Below are 27,769 nucleotides of genomic sequence, written 5' to 3'. Positions count from 1 at the left end.
TCCTTGGTTTTTATGACTGAATCAGTAAGCAAAATTTAAAGTGGTGGTTGAACTACTTCACTATCTATGTGGATTGTTAATATTCACATCTGTAAAGAGAACTTGAGCTATGCTGTCTTGTCACCAAGAAATAAATGTCAAAATTCCCAGAGATTCTGCAGCCTTTACCTAATAAGAATAATAATATAACATATATTGTGCTATACATATGATGTACATTATAGTAATGGGTCTGAAGCCGTCAGAAATGAGATATGAAGATGGGAGAAGCAGCCATGGTTTTATATTAGTGATGCTATATTAATTATGACAGAGAAGGTTTTTCTATTATAAGCTTCATTTTTAAGATGCTTGAAACTTTCCCACAGGAATTTCTCTCATGACAGGTTTTTTTTTTCTTTCTCTCTCTTTTTTTTTTTTTTTTTTTTTGTCCTACTAATGAAAATAAGGAGATTGGTTTTTAATGTTTTTGAAAGATTTTATCTGGGAATAAAAGTGTTTTTCTATCCATTAGAACAGTTTTAAGGTACTTTACTTTCTGAATCCTCAAAACAAATAGCTTTTTAATGACCTTCAAACTTGTCTCCAATGAAGAAGTTTAGTGCCTTTGGTGTATTAGGCAGTTTGATTTGCAAATAATTAAATTACAAGCATTACCCAATGCTTCCTCTGCAAATTATTATGTCCCCAAATAGCAGTTAGCCCACTGCACCTTACAAATGAGGGGAACTTGCAATTAGTCAGTCAGTTACTGAAAATTAGCCATTCCTAGAATGTAAGTGCTGTGGGTACAGTTTTGTATGTGCTGAAAAAGAAACTAGAGCTGAAAATTAGTTGTTGGGCACTGACATGACACAGTCAAATATAAGTGAGCTCTGCTAACAAAGGAGAGAGCAGTATCAAGCTAAAATAGTGGCCTATATGATCTACTTTTTGTTTAAAATCTCACTAAGACAGAATCACCTCATTCTCTGAGCTCAACAGATTGAGATCCACTCAGGAGACACAAGGTTGAGATCCAAAACTGGAAAGGCCTTGACTGCTCATTAAAATGTTAATTATGCCGTGGAGGGTTCAATGCTGTCCTTCAACCATGAATTTTCACTGCTTGCCTTATTAATGTAGAAAGTAACCATAGTTCCAGAGGAGCAGTGGCATGATAGGAAGATAGAATGCACATTTATTTAAATGTACAGCAACACGTTATTTCTTTACATGCCAGACTTTTGAGAAATGGGCTCATGTACTTCTTCCCCTTTGTCACCACAGCACTAGCCACACCCCTACAGTTTCTAATTGTGTTCAACGTTTCTGGAATTTTCTTAGTTGGGATGGAAATGGACAAGCTTATATTTGTCTCCACTATCTGAGGGCAGAGACTATAAATTCATAGAATATATTCTGCCCTTTCAAATTTTTTCATGAGAATTTAAAAATCAACTTAAGCATTAAGCATCATTAAGCATTGCACTTTAAAAAGTCATGTTACATAATTCACTTATAGACATTCCTGCTTCTTTATTATCCTTTTTGCATGTGCTACCGTTGAGGATTTAAGCAGAGGCTATCCTTGCTTTTCCATTGCTACTCTGAGATCAAATCGCCATGTAGTCAAGAGTGTACAGCTTGGCAAATCAGTGGTATGAGATGTTCAGGAGTCTTAGAACGATGCTTTCTCTGTGAACCTGTGTCAGCTGTAGCACCCACTCTACCCTCACTTACCTAACATCTTTTTGCTGTGTGGGGAGTGGGTAACTTATGCCATCCGACAAAAGAGATCTGTCTTCAAGATCCCTAAAAGCCAGAAGTTTGTAGAAATTACTACATTTTTCTAATTTCGTATATTATTACTCTTGACCTATACTTATCAGAGCATTTATTATAAATAGTCCTAATATCCAAAGAAAGTACTTTGAATGGAAGGTTTTCACTGATAATTTCATGGTAATGGCAGCGTTTGGGAGATAGAAAGATTACATCCTTTGCATTTCATGTCAGAATATGACATGGATTCCTTCCCTGGTAATAGATACTTTTCTTCTTCATATTTCACTAGCCTACCAGTGATGTAAAATTTGATTTAGCTGTTGGCCATTTGGTTATATGATCCCAAAGGTTTAGTAATCTGGGGTTCTGTTTCTAGTTCTTAAAATCCTTATAGTAACAACAAAAGTTCATGGTGAAAATCAGTTCATACTATCTCTTTCTTCTTCATAGAGGATGTTAGTTACTTTGTTAGTTTTAACTTTGGTTCTTCTGAACATGGACTTTGACATTCCCCTCTTAAACCTGGAAATGTTATGATGCCACCATAAGAGATAATGTTTCGTGGATAATCTTGTTCATGTTACTTGACTCTTCTGACATGGTGTCTTGTTAATAGAATGGTATACGTGATCGTCACGATATATTGCATTTATTTAGGAATGTTAACTTTAGATATACAATTTTCATTCCCATTAACAATGCCTAGTCCATATAACCACTAAATAAATAGTTGTATAAGATATCCATTATCTTCAGTTTCATCAACACAGTATCTCTATAAGATAGAACATGCACCTGTCAAATTTTATAAATGAGGACACTGAGTGCCAGAGTAGGTTAGGATTTCTCCCAGATAATAGTACTCTGCTGTGGTGCAGCTGAAACCAGAAGCCAAGTTTCCCAGTGCCATATCTGTGACTTAAAAAAACAACAACAAAAACAGAAACTATCTGTAGGATAAAGATACTTGTTTTCCCATAGATTCTATAGATAATGTTTAAAGGGGAGCAAAATTGGCAAGCTCTTTTGAAACTAGTCACAAGCAAATTCAAGGTATAATTTTAATTAGAAGGGGAAAAAAAACCTGATGGAAAGTTATTCTAATATTTACTGAAGCCATTACTATGAATTTGATTTTGTGCGTATACTTATCTGTGTCATCACATAGGTACAAAATGTTTGCAGCATGGCTTTTATTGAATGAGCTTTTTCACTTTAAACACTGTAATGCTGGGATATTGATTAGTTTTTAAAGAATTCAATAGTTACAAATGAATGATATTGTAACAGTGCAAAGTTACTTGAATAAATATAAGACTATGAACCACCTGGTTTTGAACAGATTATTTTCTTAGTTTATATTTTAATTGAATCCAGCTTTTCACATACAGGCCACTTTATTTCATTTCTGTTTGTATATGGTAATACTTTGTTCTACCACTCCAATCATTTCCATATCCTTTCTATTTATAACCATGTTCCCAAATTGCACATAATATACTGAGGGAGCGAGCAGAGAAACATTGCCCTAATACTCCAGATTCCCTTTGTCAGAGTTCTAAGAATATTATGTCATCCAAATAGTCATTTAAACCATATAAATCTCCAACGATCCCTGATTTTTGCATTTTCTATGTAAGCAATGATGAATCATATTTTTGGTTGCATGATTAACTCAAGATTTAAAATTTCTATTTTTTGAGACTAATAACTCTGACATCAAAATCGCATATTCCCAGCTTTATCCCCGAAACAAAGCATCAGGATTTTGAGTGAATTAAACTTCACCTTCTAATTGATGTCTTAGTTTCACATCTCAGTAGTAGTAAGTTGTTGAGATCTATCCTTCTTTTGGGTTAACATTACAGACATATGCTCAAATTTTTAACTTAGAAAACAGCTAACCTGTGACCCAGTGCCAGAAGTATGACTAGATCACTTTACAGCCAAGCCACATCATAATTATAATTTCAAATGGAATGGGGGAAAAAAGTTGTATAATACAAATAGCTGCCTAAGACGCTTACTCAGTAATTCTGCTGTTGAATGTTTTTGTGCCAGAGTTTTAGCCGACAGAAAATTTTTGTGAATCATTGGTGTACCTTTTAGAGTGTTTTAGGAAATGCTTTTGACAAATAATGTTTTAAACAGTCTAGTGATTTCATTTAGAGGTATTAAGAACTGTGGAAGAATTCACAACTCTAATAATTTCTTCCCAAGGTATTGTCAGGGAGGAAGACTTTCCTCTGCCCTTCAGAGTCTTTTAGTTGGACTAAGAATCAAATTGACATGAGACCGATTAGCAGGAGAAAATCAAATGTAATTTCTTCTGTATGGGAAATCCACACAGAATTCCAAAGGCAGTCAGGCAAAATGAGGTATATGTGTAATCCTGAACCTGGGAGAAAGGGGGTAGGAGTCTGTGTTCTTCAAAGGGAAAGAACACACTTCACAGGAAGATGTAAAAGAGTAAATGCAAACAAATGTTTGCTGGGCTAAGCAGAAACAATGGGACATAGACAACTGTGAGATTTTAATTCTTAAAATACTGTCACCTTTTCTGAGCACTGTCCCTGCATGTTCTTAACTCTGGTTGTGTACTCTCTTTGTATCTACCCCTCACTGAGAAAACAGAGGAAGGGGAATCTGCTTTTAAGTCTTGCAGACTTGGGTTCAATTCCTGGTACAGCCTTTTACCAGCTGGGCAGCCTTACTATAGCCATAATTTCTTGGCTTCATTTATTTCTTTTAAACATATAACAATAAAGCCAAAGACAGGCAGTCCAGGGCTTGCATGGTTATTATACAGATTGAGTTATCTAGGCAACTTCCAACTCTAGGCTCTTACATCTCTAGGATCTTCATGATTCTAGATGGATGCATTGGGTCCATTTGTCTCAATATTCCTATCTGGGAAAATAACAACAATAACAACCTTGACATTTAGATTTAGGATTAAAAAATATATAAAGTATCTACCATAGGACCTATCAATGAGTTATACACTCTATAAATGTTAGCTGTTATTTTCATTACCATGATTATTATATTTGCCTATTGACTAATTAATGATGGCAGCTAGCATATTTTAACCTTTAATTATTAATAAATCATGGTGAAGATATTTATACATATTTATAACCCAGTAGATTGGCCTTCTTAGTGTTATTTCTTCCCATACTTTTTTCTACTCTTACTATTTCCAATTTTAAAAACAACAACAGGGACACCTTGGTGGTTCAGTCAAACATCTGACTTTAGCTCAGGTCATGATCTTGTGGTTCCTGAGATCAAGCCCCATGTCGGGCTCTGTGCTGACAGCTCAGAGCCTGGAGCCTGCTTCAGATTCTGTCTCCCTCTCTCTGCCCCTCCCCCACCCACACTCTGTTTCTCTCTCTCTCTCTCTCTCAAAAATAAACATTGAAAAAAATTAAATACAACAACAAAAAAGATAATAGTTTTCCCATTTTATCAGTTTTGTTTTTGTTTTTGTTTTGCTATTGAGTTATAAGAGCTCCTTATGTATTTTGGATTTTAACCTCTTATCAGATCAATGGTTAGCAAATATTTTCTCCCATTCCATAGGTTGCCTTTTCACTCTGATATTTGTTTCCTTTATTGTGCAGAAGGCTTTTAGTTTGATATAATCCACTTGTCTACTTTTGCTTTTGTTGCTTTTGGGAATGTACTTTGGGAATGATCATTGCCAGTGGCAAGGGGGTGGGGTGGGGAGGAAATGGAGAGTTTCTATTTAACAGGTGTTAAATTTCAGTTATGCAAGGTGAATAAGTTCTAGAAATCTGATGTACAACATTGGTTGTATGGTGCATTTAAAAAATTAAGAAGATAGGGCACCTGTGTGGCTCAGTCAGTTAAGCATCCACCTCTTGGTTTCAGCTCAGGTCATGATCTCTGGGTTCATGAGTTTGAGCCCCACATCAGGTTCTGTGCTGAAAGTGTAGACCCTGCTTGGGATTCTCTCTCTTCCTCTCCCTGCCCCTCCCCTGCTTGTGTTGCCTCTATCTCTCTCAAAATAAATACAATTTTTAAAAAACTAAAAAATTAAGTAGATCTCATTTTAAGTATTCTTAATACAATTTGAAAAGTAAGTAAGTAAGTAAAATAAAAACTAATATTGGCAATAAAGCTGGTGCTACCATTCTTGTAAATGATGTTCAGTGACCCCTAAAGGGCAACATGTTCATGGTTTTAATGTGTATTTTATGACAAAGAGGCACTACACCTGCAAGATAATTTCCATTGAAGCCCTCAAGCTCCAAAAGACAAAGTGCAAATCTAATATAGCCACAAAATAACCTAGCTTAGCATCTGCATCATATTAGATACTGAATAAATATTTGTTGAATAAACAAATGAATTAATGATGTAGGAAAGTCCAGCTTTCTATATCAGGTCAAAATCAATACCAGGTATTTACTCAACACATATTTATTTAGCATCTATTATGTGTCAGCCACTCTTTTAAGATCTGGGAATACTGAAATTAATATAACAATATCCCTGTTCTCAAGAAGCTTACATTCCAGTAAGAAAAGACAGGTCAAAAACAAATGAGTCAAAAAATACATACATAATACATTAGATGTGATAAGTGCTGTGGGCACCAGCAGATCAGGGTAAAGACAAAGGGCATATGGAAAAATATTGAGTAATGTATCAATTATTATATAGCAAACCTCCTCAAATCTCAGTGGCTTAAAACAGCAACCTTTTAGTTGCTCATAATTATATGACTCAGCTTGTTAGGTTGAGTTCAACTGGTTGGTTCTTCTGCTATCATGGGGGGTGGCCCAGGTGAGCTTCACTGAGTATGAGAGACAGCACCAAGTACCAGACATGTGAGTGAGACTATATTAGATCAGCCAACCACAGGCTGAACCGACAAAACTGCAGTGTCATGAATGACACCAGATAAAACCATCAGAAGGATTGTCTCATCACGAGACTGCAGTTCTCTCTGGGAGTTCAGCCTGTGGTTGACTGGTCCAATATAGTCTCACTCACATGTCTGGTAGTTGGTGCTGTCTCTCATACTCAGCGAAGCTCACCTGGGCTATCCCTCATGATAGCAGAATTTCAAAATGCTGAGAGTAGAAACTATGAGATCTCTTGAGTCCTAAGCTCAGAAGTCACAAATCATTTCCAGTGCATTCTTCTGGTTAAATCAAGTCACAGGGCTTACCAAGATTAAAGGAAGAGGAAATAGACTGTACCTTTTGATGGAAAGAGTTATATAGAACTCATGGCCATTTTTAACCTACTATAGATAGGGAGTTACTATCTTATAGTGGAAAGTCAGTAATGACGTCTCTGGTGGGATGACATAGTGCAGAGACCTACATGATATGAGGGAGTAAGCAATGTAACTTGAGGAGTGCATTCTGGGCCAAGGGAATTCCCATCAAAAAATGCCAAGGTGGGACAACAAAAAGCTCAGTGTGCTTGGAAGTGATGGGCAGAGGCAAGTGTGTTATGAGATGAAGGTAGAGAAGCAATGACAGACCATATAGTATAGGTCTTTATAAGCCATTGTAAGGTGTTTGTCTTTTAGTCCAATTGAGATCAGAAGAACCACTGACAGAGTTTTGAACAGAGTGACATGAGTTGACAAATGTTTCAAAAGGATCTCTCCAGCTGCCATGTTGAAATTGAACTTCAAGTTATGTGGCAAAAATGGGAACAAGGAACCCAGTGATGGGATTTACCCAGGCAAGAGACAATGGTAGCTTAGAATAAAAGGGTAGAACTGATAGCATTTTCTAGAATAAGTTGTAATAAGGCAGAAAACATATACTGGATTGTGTACAGTCTTCCCATCCAGATTGTCAGCTTCTCTAAGAAAGAAATTATATTAATTTTTTAATGTGTCTTTAGCATTTCAAAAGCACATTAAATACTTATTGACTGATTAGTGAAGACTCCAGTCTTGCTGCTGGATTGAAAATAATCACTACATCATGCTGAATCTTTCAGAGTTCATCATCAAATGATGTTTGAAGACCAAAAACAAATAGATGGGCCTGTTAAGATCCATTGATACTCTTCAGATTACATTTCTACTATATGCTGAAGAACAGCAAATGAATTAGAACTGAAATGATTTGTCTGGATCCAGCAGTATTAGTCATTTCTTGAATGCAAATAATCATTAAATTAACTAAACAAACATCATTTAGTCCCTACTAAGTGAAAAGCAGTATGTCAGAGATTCAAAGGCAAACAAGATACAATTCTCAAAAACACTAATATTCTAGTATGGCATAAAGAGTATTAATTTTATAATTGAAGAAAGTGAGGTAAATTTATCACCTAATATTCTGGTGTTGGATAGAAAGCATTAGTAGACACACAGGATTGTGGGGAGGATCTAAATATAGAGTATTCCTGGAACTACTTCATTTCTCTATAACAAATCAGAAATCTAGTATTTTGGTAGAGGCATTACTATTGATTCCAGGCCCAGTATGATGGATGATAAGTGCTCTTTCTGGTGGTAGCAAAGTACCTGCTTCTAAATTTCATCCTAGTGAATGAAGTATATATGCTTTATGTGGGTGTTAATCTTTATTTATTGTGATACACACACACAAACACACACACACTAGTATATAATATTATATACAGACACCATTATGATTGACATAAAATAATTTTGAATAACAATTGAATCATAATACAGAGAATATTTTTAGAAGGAAAAAGAACTTACAACTGTTACCCATTACTGTGTTCTCAGAATTTGCAATTTAATTTTTTTAATGTTTATTTTAGAGAGAGAGACAGAGACAGAGAGAGAGAGCAAACAAGGGAGGGGCAGAGAAAGAGAGGGAGATACAGAATCCGAAACAGGGTCCAGGCTCTGGGATGTCAGCGCAGAGCTGGACGTGGGGCTTGAACCCACGAACTGTGAGATCATGACCTGAGCTGAAGTCGGATGCTTAACCAACTGAGCCACCCAGGCGCCCCTCAGAATTTGCAATTTAACTTTTACTGTATCACCCAAACAGCAAATGATCTCACTAAAGAGATACTAGAAGTTTCACATAATGAAAAATTGGTATAAAATCAATGTTTTTCTTTAATGTATCATAGGATATATTCCTTAAATATAGGTTATAAAATATAGAGTATGACAATCTATCTACCTTTTGCTAACTTTCTCCATTAACTCAGTTTGTTAAAACTGTGACAGTAGTGCAACAATGCTTGCAAATGTAAATATGCATGACATTCTTATAACTTCATAGGACATGTTACATTCTGTTCTAAAACAGATTGCAATTAAAATTTAGCATTGAAAACCTCTAGTATGGAAGTGAGAAACCCAACTTTGCCTCTCAGTCTGACTTAAAACAAGTTTCCTAAATTCACTGTACTTTACTTGTCTTATAAAACTAAGTGGTTGGGATAGATCAGTGATTCTCAACCCTGGGTGCACACTTGAATCATCTGGGGAGCATTAGAAAAGTAATAATGCCCAGGGCCCACCCTAGAGCTTAATTTTTAAAGGACTCCAGATTAATGGAATCAAGTGTAGAAAACCAATGGGCTAGATGATCATTAAGGTTACTTTTGCCAAAACTTTCTAATTTTATATTCATTGTGTTTTGACATAGTAACAATTGCTAGAGATAACAATATTTTCAGTTTTTGTATGGCCTAAAAAATAGAAATTACCCTCAAACACTGTTTCAACACAAAATTGAGAATATTTTCTCATTTGTACTTCAAAATTTTCTGTTCTATGGGAGTAATTTACACCAAGAGGCATATATACATCATTTATTTGGGTGTAACATACACATTAAAATAGTACAGGGGCACCTGGGTGGCTCAGTCAGTTAAGCATCCCACTCTTGATATCAGCTCAGGTCATGATCTCACAGTTCATGAGAATGAGCCCCGTGTCAGGGCACTTTCAGAGCCTGCTTGGATTCTCTCTCTCTCTCTCTCTCTCTCTCTCTCTCTCTCTCCCTCACTCTCTTTCCTCCCCCTCTTCTCTCTCTCTCTCTCTCTCTCTCTTTCTCTCCCTCTCTCTCTGCTCTCTTTCTCTCCAAATAATTTTTAAAAATAAATAAAAAATTAAAAAATACAGATTCAACTAATTTTTAGATATTAATGACCATTATGATGGGAAACAATTGCTTTCTTTCAGTACACATTCATTGTAAAAATAGTATACTCAGAGGTTGTGTGTAGATTTTTTTGAATTGTCGTTGTATCTATGTTGATTTTGGAGAAATGGAGTATTAATATCCTAAAAGATAATAAATCTCCTAAAGTGTATAACTTATTCATAATAAATACTTTATGCATGGATTTATTATGAAACAGAATAGACAGTTTTATAAAAGAATGATTCAAGTGAAATGCCTGGTTGTATTGATACGTTAAAAGGTAAAAGTTTCATTTCGTGAAATGTGTCACTAAGTTTTTTTCTATCAGGTTTTACTAAGCAACTTTGTCACAGGGAACAGATAATTTTTTCTGTAATCTTAAGTACTAATGAATAGTCACATGTTATATTGTTTAAAACTCCCATGAAATCAAGAACCCAATGATATACTCAGATCCAAAAAGAAACCAGATAGATTGTTAGGAAATTTGGGAAAGGTCTCAAATAAATATTAAGCTAGAAAGTAATGGATTTTGTGTCTCATATTTTCACAGAATTCTGTGCTTGTGGGTATGTACGTTTGAATACTTTGTCCAGGCAGACTCTTCTTTTAGCCAGCCTAATAATAGGAAGAAGGAGAAGAGGTACAGATGACAGCTAACAGCTAACATGGGTGAATGTAGGTGTAACCAACAAAGAATGTTCTGGCTGTATGGAATTTCTGCAGGCCTAGTTATTTTTGAAAGCTATTTGAAATAAATTTTAATGCCCAGAAAAGACATTGTTAAAAGGAAATATTTGATTTTCAGTATAATATGTATATCTGTATCATCCTTCTATGTTCACTTCTGACATCATCAGTCTGTTTTCCTTATTATATCTTTACTGTTCATACATATTTTGTTGTATTTGTTTGCCTTATTGATGGAAACCTGGAGTTAGTAACTAAAAACAATTCACAGATAAACCATTAATCATAACATGCAAAACTATGACATTGGAAGGATAATATGACTGCTGGAATAGTCCACATGTTTGAAAATCTTGTTCTTTGCAGACTGGGGAAGTATTTTGCTTCACATTAGCTCTACCAAATATCAGTTTGCTTTACGAGGTCTCACTGAAATCAATCAGACACATGTACCATGCTTTCAAAGAATTTTGTATAGTAGGAATAAGCTATGAAATGTTTGAAAATCCAAATGACACATACTATAGGTTTTGTAATAATAATGGCATGTATGCTTGTATTTAAAAACTAATTTATAAGAGTTTATATGGTTTTAAAATATCAAGAGGTTTTATGAAATAATATAAAGTATAGTATGAGAATGGCATCATGTTTTTTTGCTCAGCTTCTACCAAATGTAGAAGTTGGGTAATTGCCTCTGACCTTTCAATATCTTCTCCACGACTCATCTCCAAATCCTGATGTTCTCCTATCAGATGCATTATTTTGTATTTTATACCTTGTTTTAAACCAGGAAGTGCACATTATACTATACTCAGTCACTCATATTATTATGGGTTTAATCACATAAAGTCAACAAAGGGAAAATAATTACAAAGGAATGTAGGGACATAGGCTAGGTAGTAGCCTCAGGAAGGTGCACATGAAGAGGGGATCTGTGAGATTTGAAGCATTTCATGCTTGGGGTGGAGTGAGACTGGTGTCACTTACTTTCCAATTTTGCCTGAGGCTGGGCTAGGTCAGCAATGCAATCATTGTACAAACAAAACAGACTAAATTGACCTACTTTTCTTAAGGTGTCATATAAAATTTATATGATCTTCGGAGTCTAGCAGCGTTGTATTGAACATAGACTTTATATCTGACAGCCAAAGTTTAGTGATGCTAATATTTTCTTGAGTAAACAAACTTTCATTACCTGGATATAAATATATAACTGTCTCACATGAGGTCTTATTTACAGTAAAGTTTTTCCTTATTAAGACTTTGTTTTATTTGTCATAGCTACATAATGTGAAAAGTTTAAGTACTAGACTCCATCTTGAAAGCACAGATATAGCATTAAAGTAGAGCTGCCATCCAGGCTGAATAATGCAGAGGTTATGTTTTAAAACACGTCAGATTCCCTTAACTATATCTTTCTTCTTTAAACTTTAATCAACTAAGATAAATGCTTTTCATTTGGCCTTAACTGTTTGTCTCAAGAAGATAGAAGACAGATAGTTAATGAAATAAATTAAAGTGCTGCTATGGTTAGGAAGAACTGAAATTTAATACTGTTGCAGTTGGTTGAAGGTATAACTGATATATATTTTTAAATTTGTCATGGCTTCATGACATCATAAGAAAGAAAAGAGACCTCCTAATTTTGAATTGGTAATACTTAAAATTCTTTGGCTGAACTTAGGTAAATATTTTATGTAGTCCTCCTCAAATGCAGTGTATTCCTTCTTAAAAGAATTTGTAATTAAGAGTATTTTGAGTCATGAATATTAATGATACAAAAATCACAAATACTAGAAACATTGCTTCTAGATACCAAAAAGCATAGTGTGAATTCTATTCTGTAGCTCATCTTGGAGGTTCAACTGTCACAGAAAAGCCTCTTTCATTGAAATCTCTCAGAAATATACTGCATACATATTTAACCCAATAGCTTTAGGCATTCAAGGATAGAGTAGGTGAAATCAAAAGTACCCTATCAAAATTATGTGTTATTTCTTCAAATTTTAGAGTAGTTTTTAACACAGATAATAACGTGGTTTGAAATTAAAACACACACATACACAGGTTTGCTAGTTAGTTTCCATACCTGGGGGAGGGGAGGTGAAAATTGGTGCATTCAGTATATAACACGTGTAATGGTAATAAAGTTGATTGGTCGAACTCTGTAGCTTTTTTTTTTCTTTTTCTTTTCTTCCTCTTCCTGTAGAGTAGCTCAGTTGGGGGTGGAAGGGTTCTCCCCCATCTTATCCCCCTACTAAGAAAGCGTAGGTTGATACCATTTTTATTGTTCTGCTGGGGTGGGAAATAAACCATATGCTTTAGAATTTTGAATGACTAGACCAAAGGCAAAATTGAAGCAGGCCCTCTTTCCCCCTTCCTACCGGACTTTAGGGTATGGTTATTCTTCCAAATGTTTTAGCAGACTTGGTGTTAGCTTAGTGTTTCTACTCCAGGGCAGATAGGCAGGTCAGGGGAAGAAATGTCAAGGGTTTCAGAGGCGTGTTGGGCTGAATGAAGTGTGGAGTGGGAAGCTTATGTCTGAAACCTACCCCTCCCCTGGATACCAGGCAAAGGCAATGAGAGTCGTAACCAGCTGATGCCGCTGCTGCTGCTTCCCGTTTCCAGGGTGAAATTTTCACAGCAGCTAATTCTAAAGGGAGGAAAAATCCCTAACCAGCAAAGGAAAAGATCCTATCACCCAACCCAAGCTATATAACCTTTTAGGCAGGCTTTTCAGAGAAATCCGCATTTTAAAATCCAGCGTTCACGATCCAAAAATACGGACGAGAATCAGAGCTGGTATGAAAATCTGAAAAGCCTCTTTACACTCTGAGTGTTTGAAACGATCCGATGAGCATAGGAAGTGGCTGCCAACGCTCTGGCGGCTGCTCGTGCTGCCACCGCCGCTGCTGTTCCTCGCAGAGGGCTGGACAGAGCTAGTCCCGGTTTCAGCACCTCCAGCGCTGGACAGCTCTTCTGCACGCTCCTGCTTGCTTTTTCCAAACACTCTCGCTTTGCATTACTGGAGATGCATCTAAATTACGTTCTGTTCAACAACAAGTAGATTTTTTTTTTCCTGACGGGAATTACAGTAGACGATTCTCTCAATTAAACTGCATTTTCTTCTTTACGGATTTGGCCGTCAGGCGTATTTATCCCGATCTCCCCCCCACCCCCCCTTTGCAGGAACGAGTCTTTGGGAACGTGGTCCACCCAGGGATGTAAAACTGTGCTTACCGATGCATCCCATACGAAATGCTTATGTGATCGTCTCTCTACCTTCGCCATTTTGGCTCAGCAACCTAGAGAAATAGTAAGTAACAAAGGGAAAACAAGGCTTTAATGCAAAGGCAGGGACATTGTGGCGAGGGTTTCTCCAGGGAACTGCATTTTAAAAGGGGAAATGGAAAATGTTGCAGGGTGGCAAAATTGGGTTCGTCTCCTCCTTAGCTTCAGTAGCTTGGTAAAATGAATTCTAGTTGGTGTGTTATAACTAAATACTACTCAATTTTATGTCTTCTAACTTGAAATTTCTGCAGTATAGTTTTGAGGATGTACTCCATCATATTACTAATATGCTGCAAACTTTCAAATAAAAATAATTGCCAACTTAACCTTTATTTTGGAACTGAAAAGCTGGTCTGGGGAATTTGTGAGAATACTGTTGGTAATAGAATGAAGACCCCAGACACTATAAGCCAAACATATTGCATATCTGCATTGGGTATTTTCAGTACAGGTTTTCTGGGGGTGTCCTTGGATATTTATTTTTAAAAAAACAAATGAAGTTTTCATGAAAGCACAGACTGCCTGAAACTGTAAAATCATTCCTTAAAAGTGTATAGGCTTGTAAAAAACTAGTTTCTGAAATAGACAGCTGCATAAACTATCTAAAAGAAAAATAATATCCTCATAAAATGCAGTTTGAAGATTATTTCAAAAATTGAAATATTGAAAATAATTATTTAGATGAATGTGACTTTCTGTCTAAATTTGGCCTAAATATGCCTCACTCTTCTTACTTATTTTGATGACAGAAATACATAATATAATTTAATGTGCATACCTAAGGTTTGGAATACACTTGATCTTAAAGTGTATTTCTTCAAACTTCGAGTATTAAAATTAAGAAAAACAATAGATTTCATTAGTTAGTATCATGTTAGTGTCTAAAGAAAGAAACCTCTCAAATCAGTGACTGCTTATAATCTTTATATATGTTTCAAAATATATAAGGCTTATTTGTCAAGGTCATGTATTTCAGGGACTGATACTGGCATTATGAAAATCATCTCTGCATATTTCGTTAGAAATATAGAAAAAAACCCACAAAATATGTTTTAAGTTCCTGATTTTGAAATCTGATTTTCTTCTATATCCTTAGAGGCCAAGCAAGTGAAATTAAATAAGAGAATACTTGACTTAGAACAAAGTTGTCAAAAGTCAGAAAGTTTGAACAATTTTCAATATCTAGGCACCAGATTGGGGAAGCAATGAGTTATAAATGAGAAGATCAAAGTAAATTTTACCCAAAAACATATTGTGAAATAACTGAACTATAGTTGTTGAATAAAAATGAATGCTGCTTCAAATTTCAGCTAGAGAAAATTTAACATGTGAATATTCACCATAGTTTTAGTTTTAGTAATTTGTTGTAGAAAACCATAGTGGGTAGTATGCCATAATCAAGCATTTAAAACTCTCAGGCCTTTATTACTTCACAGTGGGAGAGAGGGGGGAGCTAGAATTAGTCATTTTAGAGGTTGAGAATATATGAACTGAGTGGCTACTGGGTAATTATCTGGTAACTATAACAACTCTATTGGCTGTTTTTGAGTAGGATAGGGTAGTTTTGCTGAGTTTAGAAGTTATTTTAATTTATGAAAATGTTATCTCTCCTTTTTTTGTTTCTTTTGTTTAATTTACAGATCATGGAATCCTCTGGTACACCTTCAGTTACCCTAATAGTAGGCAGTGGCCTTTCTTGCTTGGCCTTGATCACCCTCGCAGTTGTCTATGCAGCATTATGGAGGTATGTAATCAATTAATGCACTTGCACTGGAATGCTCTGTTACTCAGATTAAACCTGGCAATATGATCATCATTATGTCTCCTTTTTAATTTACTGAAAGAAGTATTTTTAGAGCAGAGTTATTGCAGTGATTGAGCCATAATAAATGAGCTTAATAATAAATAAATAAATAAATAAATAAATAAATAAATAAAATAATAATAAAAGTTCTTACTAAATTTCTTGTCTGTATTTGCCTATGATGAGAAAATAAACAGAACAGACACACTTTCCTTCCCAATTCAAATGATGGTAGCTTTCAACAAGTTGCTTATCCTCAAACATGGTATCCGTAATACTCCAAGTTTAGTCTATGTTTGTTTCTATTTATCTCAATTGCCATTGAGCTTTAGAGTTTAATTGGTACAGCCAAAGTAATATCTCTGTTATATAAATATGTTCTCCAAATTCTTAAGTTTTAAGTTTTAAACTTAAGAATTTAAGCACATGCTTTCATTATATCCCAGACAATGAGTAAATCTTCTGTATTATTAATACACAAATACCACAATGCTATAGGAAAGTCTTGTGGTTGAATGTTTCCAAAAAGTCATATTTTGGCAAACTGATTACAAGTGAAAAATACATAAACAAGGGCATGTAATTGAAAAACTTTGTTCTACAGTATTTGAAATTGCATCTGCTTGATAGTGCATGGAAATTTAGTATTTCTCTAAGATGTGTTCTATTAATAAAAATTAGACCTGTGTATTTTAGACATTATATTATATCTGTTCACATATTGGTAAACTGTACCTAACCAAATGGCCAAAGTTCCAAATGGATTTAAAAATATTAAGTGTGAGACATTTTTATATCCATCTTGATTATTAAAAAATGTCCCCAAATTGGTTGTTATATTAGTAACTAGATAATTGTATATTATTTCCTGAAAACCTGTAATATTAAAATTGCACAAGTAGCTAGTCCTTGTGGTTTACTGTTACTTAAGAACAATTCAGTTGAAAAAGTAATTATAATTTAATAAAGAAATGTCATTTCATTCAACATCCTTTCAAAAAACTAATTGTTTTCCATCATATTTTATATTCTTTTGAGGATAAGAATTAATTTTCCAGGATATTAAATTGTCAGAGATACTAAAATTTTCATGCTTCAAGCAAAATATGTACACATTCTTGCTCCATTGACATAGGTACATAATAGAGGTTCTGCCTTCCTGTGGAGGAGTTATCTGGTAGTAAAACACTGACAGAGTGAGACTATCTGATAAAATATGGCCAGTCCCATGGAATGGCCTAGGCACGGTGTTGTAGACAATAGAACCCAGGCTTCATTGGTCAGTCAAGCAGACATTGCCCTGGTAATACAAGAACAAAATGCACGAAGGCTGGGAAAAAGACACCTTTGTCTTCCACAATTACCTAAATGGCACTTTTCAGAAAATGAGGCGGTGTTTAAGGGCCAGGACGTTAGGTAATCACAACTGCGTCATAATTCATACTCACTGAAGTATTTAGAACTAAGTTCCATTTCTCAATACTTAGGGTTCAGTCACCAATTCCACCTTCTTTTCTCCTCTCAATACTTATAGTCAAACTAGCAAAACCACTGCCAGTATAAATGATATATAAGGAAATACAGGATTAATTAGTCCGTAATAAAGTTTTCTTTAATCCAGAAAATCCAGAGAAATCACCTATGAGTTTTCTAAGAATTACTCAAACACCTGAGAGGATCTATTAAAACTTGATGTGAAATTGAGAAATTTAGAAGACAGTACTAAGAAACAACATAAATTTTGATTCCTAAAATTTAGTTGCTAATCAACTCATTCTCTACGAATAGAATGATTGAAATAATATTAATAGATTTATAGAAGTTTCAAGATCATAAATTATTGAGTGAATCTTGTAGCATGACAAATTTAATGAATTTTATAAACATTAAATTTACCTTACATTACTGGATGGTAGTACTGTATGGTAATACTCATTTTTTTTCTAATTAAAAAGTATAAATTTTTAAATTTTCCAATGATTTGCAAGATGTATGAACATCAGAATTATTTTATATATAAGATAGTATTTTGAAAATTGGTATCCCTTATAGTTCATTACAAATGTTCATCAAAAAGTTAATACACTAAGTTCTCTTCATTTACAAATATGTTCTGTAGAGTTATATTATTACATCTAAGAACACCTGAGCATATCTTTTTAATCCGTGTATTGAAATGATGCATTTACAAATTTTGTTTAAAACCCCAAATATGTTTATAAAAAGTTTTGGAAGTTGAGACATTTTATAGAAATTTTTAAAGCAATAATGTGACTCAGTATTGATGAATAACAGAAACATCTGAAGACTCTTCACGGTGGTCAGTCTGGGTCTTTTACCACCATGATTTTCCTATTTACAGAGCAAATGATATCACTGAAACCCTTTTAATAATGTCATCTGTGTGCTTATGTTGTCATGAAAGCCATTTACATTTAAAGGGTCAATTTTTTGCAGCCCTTAAACTTTATGTGTTATATCTCCCACTCACGAAAGAAGAAACAACTTAATATTTGATGATGTCTTTAGCTTCCCAGTGTGTGGTTTATTATATTTTTAGATAGTGATGATGCAGGGACAAGGTTAAGCAACTCTTGAGGACATTTTGTATTGAGAATTGTCCTAGGTTATTCCTATTTGGGTTTGTTTTATGAAGAAAGGAAATTTTTTCATACTGAAAAATTGCTTTTTGTATTTTATTGTTACTTCTGTTTTCGTTTTGCTTTCTCTTCTGAAATATATGATGGAATGTGAGGCTTCTGCCTAAATATTCCTCAAAGACAGAGATAGAGAAGGAACTTTGATAGATTTTACTTTCCAAAGAGTGCCTCCAGATCTCTGGCACCCCCATCTGACACTGCACAGGAAAGCCCACACCTGCTGTGGAGAGTGATTCCATGTTCTAATACAAATTGAGCAGTCTCAAACACACAGCAAGTACAAGTATGTCTTTTTGTTACTGTCACTCAGTAATTTACCGTAAGGTACAGTAGAGCAAAATAACTGTTAACCTTTCAGAGTAAGCAGCTGGTAGAACATTTGATTCTGATCCGTTTTCTCTGTGGCTTACATTCTTGGTGCGTGTAAAAATTATATAACAGACTGTATATAAACATTCCTTCATAAGGGTAAAACATGGCAGACACCAAGTAATTTTCCAGCCTGGTGGTGAATTATCATTTGTGGATTGGACTAGTTTTTGGAGATGAAGATTAAGTTTTTTGGTTTTTTTGCTTTGTTTTATTTTGTTTTGGTTTGGTTTTGGTTTTGTTTTTTGTTTGCTTTTGGAACAATTAGAAAAGAAAAATATAAAGAGTAGAAGATGACATAAAAATATTTGAGTGTATGAAATGGTAGATGAGTGTTCATGGTTTCATGAAAGTAATGGCTGCTTTCTAGAAACAAAGGAATACTTGAGAATCTATGTGGGATTTTTTTCCTTTTGGTTCTCAGATTTTCTATTGATTTTATATGATAATAAGCATATTATATATACATATAAATAATGGTAATTATAGTAATTGATATATTTCCAAGAAATTTTATATTTTTAGTAAAAAATTATATTGATAACAGATGTACCACTTAGACTCTGTTAGAAATGCCATGTTGTGTACACTAATGTCTAAAGAAAAAAAATTATTCTAGAGGACTCTAGGACATGCCATGTCTCTATAAAATTGGGTTTCTAAGAATAATCTTTATTAAAAAAAGTTTTTCATATATTTTATTCTATGAAGGATATATTTTAGTGTTTCTTTTCTGGATGAATTTCACCAATTTGCATAATTCATAATTCTTCATCTTCTGAATTTTAAAGTTGAACACTCTCTCTCTTTCTGGCTAGGTACATACGCTCTGAGAGGTCTATAATTCTAATTAACTTCTGCCTGTCTATCATCTCATCCAACATCCTCATACTGGTTGGACAGACTCAGACACATAATAAGGTACGACTGGTAATTATTCTGATTCTATATGTGTGTTTATGTTTTGACATAAAAGTTGATTATTGAAAATCTAAACATTCTAGATAAAATGGAGAACTTCTGATAAAAATTATTTTTAAAAACAAAATTATTTCATTGCTTACTAAATAAAAGTAATCGCCTAATCTAGACTAGAAATACATTCCCTTGGTTTAATTTCCTGGGGATTGAGAGGCTGTTTATAATAGTAAAAATATGTTTGTTAAGTATTATATCAAAGCTCTGTGAGTTCAAAGCCTTGGAACATCAAAAGCACAAATTTTGATTCATTATCCTAATTGCAAATAGAATTGCCCCTGTTTTGGTCTACTTTATTAACACACTGATTCCTAAAAGCCAACTATAAAATGCTTACAAGTATAACGTAGAACATGAACATCTACCCAAAAATTATCTATTGCAATAATTGAAGACAGTATTAGCTAAAAACACTAGATTTTATGCTTTTCAAAAAGCTTTACTTAACCAAAAAGCACTGATACTTAACCACGATTGCAGTTCTTTATGTGAACAGTTACTTTCAGCAGAATGTAAAAGTATAGGTCCTATTTACAAGAACTGACTTGAATTGAATGATCATGTTTTTTTCCAGACATGACTGTCAGCTCTCTTTACTAAACTACTCTGAATGCATTGCAAGAAACCCATATAGCAGTCTTTAATTTACCCCAATCTCAAAGGAATTCTGGTAAACATTGCTTTGATAATATTTGTTGATTAATCCAGGCCCGTTGTTTTTTTTTCAGCTTTTTTATTGTCAAGTGCTAAGGCCAGTTATTGACCTTTTTTAGAAGCTATAATTAAAAAAAAAATCATACACTTTTCAGCATGTCTTTTTTGATAGATCAGATTTTTGTAGGACAGGTATCAATGTGAAGAATTATAGCCGGTCTATTTTGCTAATCTCCGCTCCTAAAACTGCTGATTTCCACCAAAGAATGCAAAGAATCTGATTTTGGATCTGGGTAGGTAGGGCCTAGGAAGTTCTTTAGGTGATTCTGATAGGATTTCTTCTTGAACCATATTGGTCTAGGCCAGGGGGAGAACCCAAGGGGGAATCACTAACCCTGAAGGACAAAACAAAAACAGTTAACAACCCAATAAAGGGCCCTGTGGAAGTGAAAAAGTACTTTCATGTACTTGAATATTTAGTTTTTCTCCTATTTAGGACAATAACATGAATTAAAACAAACAACAAACATATATAAGAATATGAAAAGGGAAAACAAGAAGAAAGGATAAAGACCAAAGGTGAGGAAGATGCCAGACAGAATTAGGAGAAGAGAAAGAAATGTACAAAATAGCCAACATCGGAGAAAGTGGGTGTAAACACTGGTACAAACTGGAAAGGAGAGGAAAAGTGAAGGGAAGTAAGGAGAGATGGAGAAAAGATGGAACTGTAAACCCTAAAGAATTACTAAATTACTCATCTCACCCTTACCTTTTTGACTGTTTACCTGGGCGGGGCTTCAGATCCCTTAGAAATGTTCATTTACTTGTTAAAACCTATTTACAATTCTTTGTCCTTGAGACTCGAGGTAGAAAAGCAGAGCTTTTCCTCTGAAATAGGAATTATTTATTGGGTTAGGAATCAGAAAAAATCAAGCTGTGGTAGCTTAAGCCCATAGTTTGAAGTCTTTGGTTTTGTTTTGTTTTGTTTTGTTTTCACCCAAGCCCCCCTTTGCTCTATCATTGTTTACCCTCTTAACACTCATTAGAATTTGGAAAACTACCGGATCTTCAATACAAAATGTGCTTTTAAAACTGTTTCGTGCTGTATGGCAAAGTTTTTACAAGTGCTGAGCCCAATGTTTAAATGGTAGACTTTTTCACAAGGTTTACTACATATTACAGTGATGATTGTCTAAATCATTCCTATCCAATAGTAATATAATAATGTAAGCCACAAATGCAAGTTATGTATATAATTATAATATTAGCCAGCTTAAAAAAGCAACAAGAATTACTTTTAATAATTAATTTTAAAAATATATTTAACTTAGTATATCCAACAGATGGCCATTTCAACATACAATTAACATTTTTGGGTCTTAATACAATATTTTGTAATAATTTTTAAGTCTTCGGAATCTGATGTGTATTTTATACTTATAATACATCTCAGTTCAGACTAACTGCATTTCAAGTACTCAGCAGCTATATGCAGCCAGTGACTACCATATTGTGTAGGTCTAAATGGTAATAATATTCAGAAACTAGTCTAGAAATTACATGATTCTTGCCCATTTTGCCTTTCCCAGCTTTTCAGTGTCCTTGTTTTTTGATAGAGATGTCTTTTTGATATTTACAAATATTAGGAACATCAAAGGCAGGATAAGACAAGTCTAGTTTTACTTTTCATTTCTGATTATAAAGAATGGCTGATATGGGCTTAAAAAAAATAGTCGCCTCAGGTAATTAACCACAGAGTAGATTCCATGTGGTTTTGGGATCATGGTAGTTTTGTTCCAGATAGCCTATGCTAATTTTTGCTGCCACAGTTATGCTTGTGGGGAGGAGGGTTTGGTAGGTGGTAGTAATGGTGAAGAAAATGAGAAAGTACTGGTTTTCTCTTATGCTATGTTAACTTTGCTTTACTGCCCTCTGAGTAGATGATTCTGCAAGCCTAGAACAATTCACTAATGCATTGTGACTAGAAGGGAAAAATGTAAACGATGGAATTTTGTTTTCAGCCATTCTTAACAATACCAAGTTTCTGGGGAAAATAATATATTTTATCATGTGCTAATTAAATTAAATTGATCCTACTTCATTGATCCTATTACATTTTTAAAAGGTAATATATTGATCAGTGGCTACAGCATTTTATTTAGGTTGTGTGTATGACCCCATTGCTGCTATGGGCATTTTGTAATTGATCAGGTTCCTATCTTTGACTTCCTTGGTCAGTTTTGATTGATGCTTTAATATTCTTCATTTGGAAAAATGGAAACACGTGAGAGTTTCTTGATGAACAAGTTATTTGGTGCTGCCTCTGAGAGTTGTCATGGCCAGTTTGTGTGAAAACTGCTATTTGGTGCTGATCCAGAATAGTTTTGCAGTGTCATACTGGGGTCTTTCCCTGAACTGCTTGTTGAAATATGATAGACTCAGTTGTGTCACTACTGAGTATTTCTTTTGAGTTGGGATAGAAACAAACTGAAATAATTCATTATTTAAAGTATGATGTATTCAAATCTTTCAGCTATAGAGTCAATTATTAGAAGCAAAGTAAGGAATCAAATGTAATTTCTTATATCTCTTAAAATACATTTATACAATTTAGTGATAACTCACTTCATTATAGTTCATTATATTTCACTTTCTCATAAAGGGTCATTGCCTTCTAATATCTTTGTGTAATTTCAACCAGGATGTTCATATATCACTGAAATGTTATTGTTTGTGAAGAATTTCCTTGGTACCCTAAAGTAGGCAATTTTTTTTTTGAACCATGTAGACTCTTTTTGGTCCTACTGTTTTGCAGAAAACAAAGATTATTTTGGAAACATATATTCAGAATATGGTTTTCTTAATCACAAAATATATCCCTGCTTCTTTCTAAAAGACTTTGAAATGATGTATGATATTAAAGACTTCGTGGAATTCTTTTTAAAAAGTGATAAAAGCCAAGTTTAGCAAAACTTTTTTTTTCTTGGTTAGACAACAGTAGCCATCCAAGAACTTTAAAATGCTAAGAGATAGCTTCTTTCCCACAACCTCACTACCAGGTTATACTGAAAGCAAGTCAAGTCCAGATTCTATCATATAGTTAGATATTTTTTAGATAATTGTTTTAGCAAATCAGGAACAAACCTGTTCTATAAGCTCAGTGAAAATCCTAGGGCCTTGTTGTTTTAGGTACTTTGGCCACACTTTGTGTGCAGCATTCACTTGAGGTAGACATAGGAACAGTCTAGAAGCAGTCTTTTGTGCTCTTGAGTCAGCATCATTCAATCAGAAGTCCTCCTAATCCAATGTCCGGACACAGAATGATTGGGGATAAAACTGTGGGCCCATCTCTAAAATATGCTGGATATAGGCCTCCATGAAATCTTTCATATAGTCACATCAAGAGTAAGAAGTGTTTGTTTAACCATGTTAGCTAATCCACATATTCTCAAGCCTTTATTTTCATCAGAGGGAGCCAATGAACACACCCACAGTAGTGATTAACCACACACTAGTTCATCAATAAAGACGAGCCTTTTATATTCAGGTTGATGAGTCAAGTATTGATTATAGGCAAATCTACCTAGATCAGAAGGACTTGGAGTTGTCATCTCTGGAGTATGGCCGTTTTGAATGTAATGCCAGCTGACCACTCTGTTGTATGCATTTCTGGACAGCTCCTAGAATTAAAGGTTGCACTAATTGGCACATATATAGCATCATACTGAGAATACCAAAGTGTTATAAAATAAATTACAGGCATCCTAAAAAGACATCCTAAAAGATAAGTATTTTGAAAAGTTATAGTCAATTGTGAGAAGGCAAAGTTAGACACTAACTTTAGTCTTAAGAGACCTAGCAGAAGTTCTCATTGATCTATCAAGGGAAGCTTCCCAAATTATTTCATATGTGTAAACATTTCCTTAGCACTATTCAGGAGAATTCATCTCATGTTTCTTTATATATGGACCATTGAATTATGTAATGGGCTTTGCCTTTTAATTCAGTCTTGCATAAAATACCAAAATTCTCTGTGTTGGAGCACTCTTTAAAAGAGTCACATACTCTAAGAAGTTTTATTTCTTCATCTTGTGCTTATTTACCTTTTATAAAATGTTGCTTTTGTTCTGTAGTTTGTATAGAGATAATTAGTAAAGATATAGACCAAACTAGAAGGCAGTGGCCATTCTAATGGAAGATGTTTTGTGTTGTAAGGATTATGTTACTTTTAGAAATAAAATATTTAAAAGAAAAGGAAATAAATCTTGAATTTGAATACCTGTAATTGGGTGAAGCATCCTCTAATGCACCTATTTCTTCCATGACTTTCTTCTGCTAGAGATCCAGATTCTTCCCCCATTTACTTACATGTCTGGCCTCTGAATGTGTATGTGTTCAATTTCTGAGAAGAAATATTGAATATGTGTCTTGAGTCACCCATTCTGTCCCTCCTGGGACCTTCTGAAATGGTCTGCCTATCTTCTTGAGACTCAGTGCTCTATCTGCTTCCCTGGAGATCTGCATCTCTCAGGTGGTAATAGTTGAACATGCATTTTAAGCCAGATGGGTCTAAGCATCCTAAGCCTGCCACTTCCCAGTTATATGATCTTGAGTATCATATTCAGCCCCTCTATACCTTAGCTTCATGTTAATGCCTCCCTTATAGAGGTGTCATCAAGGTTATATGAGGGTAGTACCCATGAAGCACTCGAAAAGCACTCCTTAAACAGTAGCTGCAATTATGGTGATGATGATCATGATGATTCTCAGATGTACATCTGATTTAGTGTTCTCTTCGGAGCTTCAGACTTCCTCTTGTCCAATTCTGCTCACCACTAAATTCACCATTTGTGTCCCTGCCCCACAACCCAACACATTATATATAAATTGAATGTATTTTCTGTAGGCTCCAACCCAGTTACATATACTGGGACTCTGAGAGTTAGCCTTAATGTCTCCTCCTCCCTCATGTAGTAAATTCAATAAGTCTCCCCCTTGTGCCACTTGCACCCTTCACATGCTTCTCAAGGCCAGCTTTCTGCCTTTGTCAGGTGGTAGTCATCTTCACTGGTCTACCACTTCCAGCATTGTTAAGCACACTCTCTACCTTGTAGCCCAAGTGATAGAGCTAAAATTCAAATCTGATCACCACTTCACTTCTCTGTGCATTTATTGCTATCTCTTCTCTTTACAGAAGTTATTTTCAAACTGTTCAGACATAAGCAGTGACAAATGTTTTATTTACCTACGAAGGTTTCTATTCACTAATTTTCTTACATTAGTATACTGGGGCTTGGAAATAAATTTTGTTGAGAAAGAGTTCTGTAGCTTATAAAACTTGAGAAACCTTAAACATGACCTATGCTGACCTCTCCATTCTTGTTCTATTCTTCTGACTTTTATCATACCAGCAACATCAAACTGCTTAAGGTTTGTCAAAATTATTCATCAAAATTAGGATTTCCTGTTCCTTGCTTACTCTTCAGCCTGGAGCATTGTTACTCTCCTCTACCCACCTGATTTTCCAAATGTCTTTACCTGGCTCATTCTCTGATACAGCCCAATCCTTACCTGCTGCTGTAGGAAGCCCTTCCCTATCTTCCACTCTTAGGTACACCAGCTCTGGGGCTCCATGATTTCCAGTGCATACTCACAATCTTGTATTATATTACCTGTTTCTGGCCAGACTATACTCTTTTTAGGGCAGGGGTAGGTTACATTTATTCTTAAATTTATTGTCAACATGTTGTCTGAGTACATTAAGTATGTGATATTTATTGGATGAATGAATAAATACATTTATTTGAATCCATCATTTGGGCCTATACCTCTGAAGCTAGTAACTGTAGTTAGTTTTATAAGGATTAGGGTTTCCCACTCTACACAGAATCTAAGCCAATATGGTGACAACTAGTATTTTCCTAGGGCCTTTTCTAAGCTCTAAGTGATTGATGGCATATTTGAAGGTGATCTGGTTCCTGGGTTTTAGTGAAAGAGACTCTGAAACCTAGCAACTGTGCAACTTCTCACTTGATAAGTTGTGTAAAATAATGTTCATAATCTTCAAAAGAAATGTGCTTATTCATAATTCCTCTCATAGAACTCATTTCCTGCCAATAATGTCCCAAATGCATGTTTATTATGTCTCAAATGTGTGTGTGATCCTAATGGCTGAAGCTAAAGCTTCCTATTTAGATTTATTAAAATCTAATTTATTGACTTGCTATGATGTTTGTAAAAGGATTTGAATGTAATAAGCTTATGTGTGATTCATTTGAGTCCATTTTGAAGTATCTTACTAGCTCTGACAAGGTTCTTCTGGATGCCTGAAAATCTTTATCTAACCAGAGAACAGAATGGTTGGATAATTTCCTGGTTTTTCCCAAGCTCCTAGTGATGAAGCATTATTTTGTTCACAGTGTGACAATGCGCTTTAACCTTCTTATCGCCTGATTATACATTTCTAGTTTTGTATGCTAGGAGTCAAAGATCACGTTATCAAAGTCAATTTCAAAATAGGGCAAAAGATCAATATGAAGGATCAGTTTGAAACAAGCAAAGAATATGAAAGTGAAACTATTTAACAAGAGGAGTTCCTCAAATGGTTTGAGATATCAGGAGCCAGATAACCATGAGGACCAGTTTATACATTCACTGTGTGTTCTTAGGTCAAACTCCAAAGCTGGGCAAAAGTCCCAGAGTGAGCATCAATTCAGCAGAGAGAAGTAGATCATAAGTCTCAGGCTTGAATGCTGGTAGTTGCTTTGGAGATGCCAGGCGTAATTTGATTACCTTCTGTTCGTTCATCCTCAAGCAGCAGAACTCTTCTCCAGGCAATGTAAAGAGACTCCTTGATGTGACTGATTCCTAGTCTCCATCCTTGCCACCCCCACTTTAGACTTGGTCTTCATGATTTCTCAGTTGGACTACTATAACATTCTTCTGACACAGGGCTGCTCATATAGCTTTTATTTGTGGTAGCTCATCCTTCATATTACTGTGAAAAATAAATGTAAATAAAAAGTAAATGCCCAATTATGCCATTCCCCAGCTTTGAACTCTACGGTGGGTCTGTAGGACTCATGAGATTTAACTGCATTTTTTAAAATTGTTTTAATGTTTATTTTTAAGACAGAGAGAGACAGAGTGTGAGTGGGGGAGGGGCAGAGAGAGAGGGAGATGCAGAATCTGAAACAGGCTCCAGGCTTTGAGCTGTCAGCACAGATCCTGATGCATGGCTTGAACCCACGAACTGTGAGATCATGACCTGAGCCAAAGTCGGATGCTTAACTGACTGAGCCACCCAGGCACCCCTGATTAACTGCATTTTCTGAACATCAGCCACATTCAGAGATATCTCTAGTACATAAACTAACTTCATGGGAAATAAAAGGGCATTCCTTTTGAGTAGATGA

At 34.9% G+C, this 27,769-nt stretch overlaps 1 protein-coding gene across 5 annotated transcripts in view; it reads left to right on the top strand.

Annotated features, from left to right (window-relative positions):
• The window catches only part of ADGRB3 (adhesion G protein-coupled receptor B3), a 727,056-nt gene that overhangs the window by 546,673 nt on the left and 152,614 nt on the right, over positions 1–27,769 (top strand). For all 5 annotated transcript variants that reach the window (XM_053222612.1, XM_053222611.1, XM_027057493.2 and 2 more), the window contains 3 exons: positions 13,788–13,914; positions 15,530–15,633; positions 19,541–19,643. In XM_053222612.1, coding sequence (XP_053078587.1) covers positions 13,788–13,914; positions 15,530–15,633; positions 19,541–19,643 — 334 coding nt within the window. The remainder of the gene's footprint in view (positions 1–13,787; positions 13,915–15,529; positions 15,634–19,540; positions 19,644–27,769) is intronic.

This window comes from Acinonyx jubatus, chromosome B2 (genome assembly GCF_027475565.1).
Source record: "Acinonyx jubatus isolate Ajub_Pintada_27869175 chromosome B2, VMU_Ajub_asm_v1.0, whole genome shotgun sequence".
Classification (NCBI taxonomy): domain Eukaryota; kingdom Metazoa; phylum Chordata; class Mammalia; order Carnivora; family Felidae; genus Acinonyx; species Acinonyx jubatus.
This window is presented reverse-complemented; position numbering and strand designations above follow the sequence as displayed.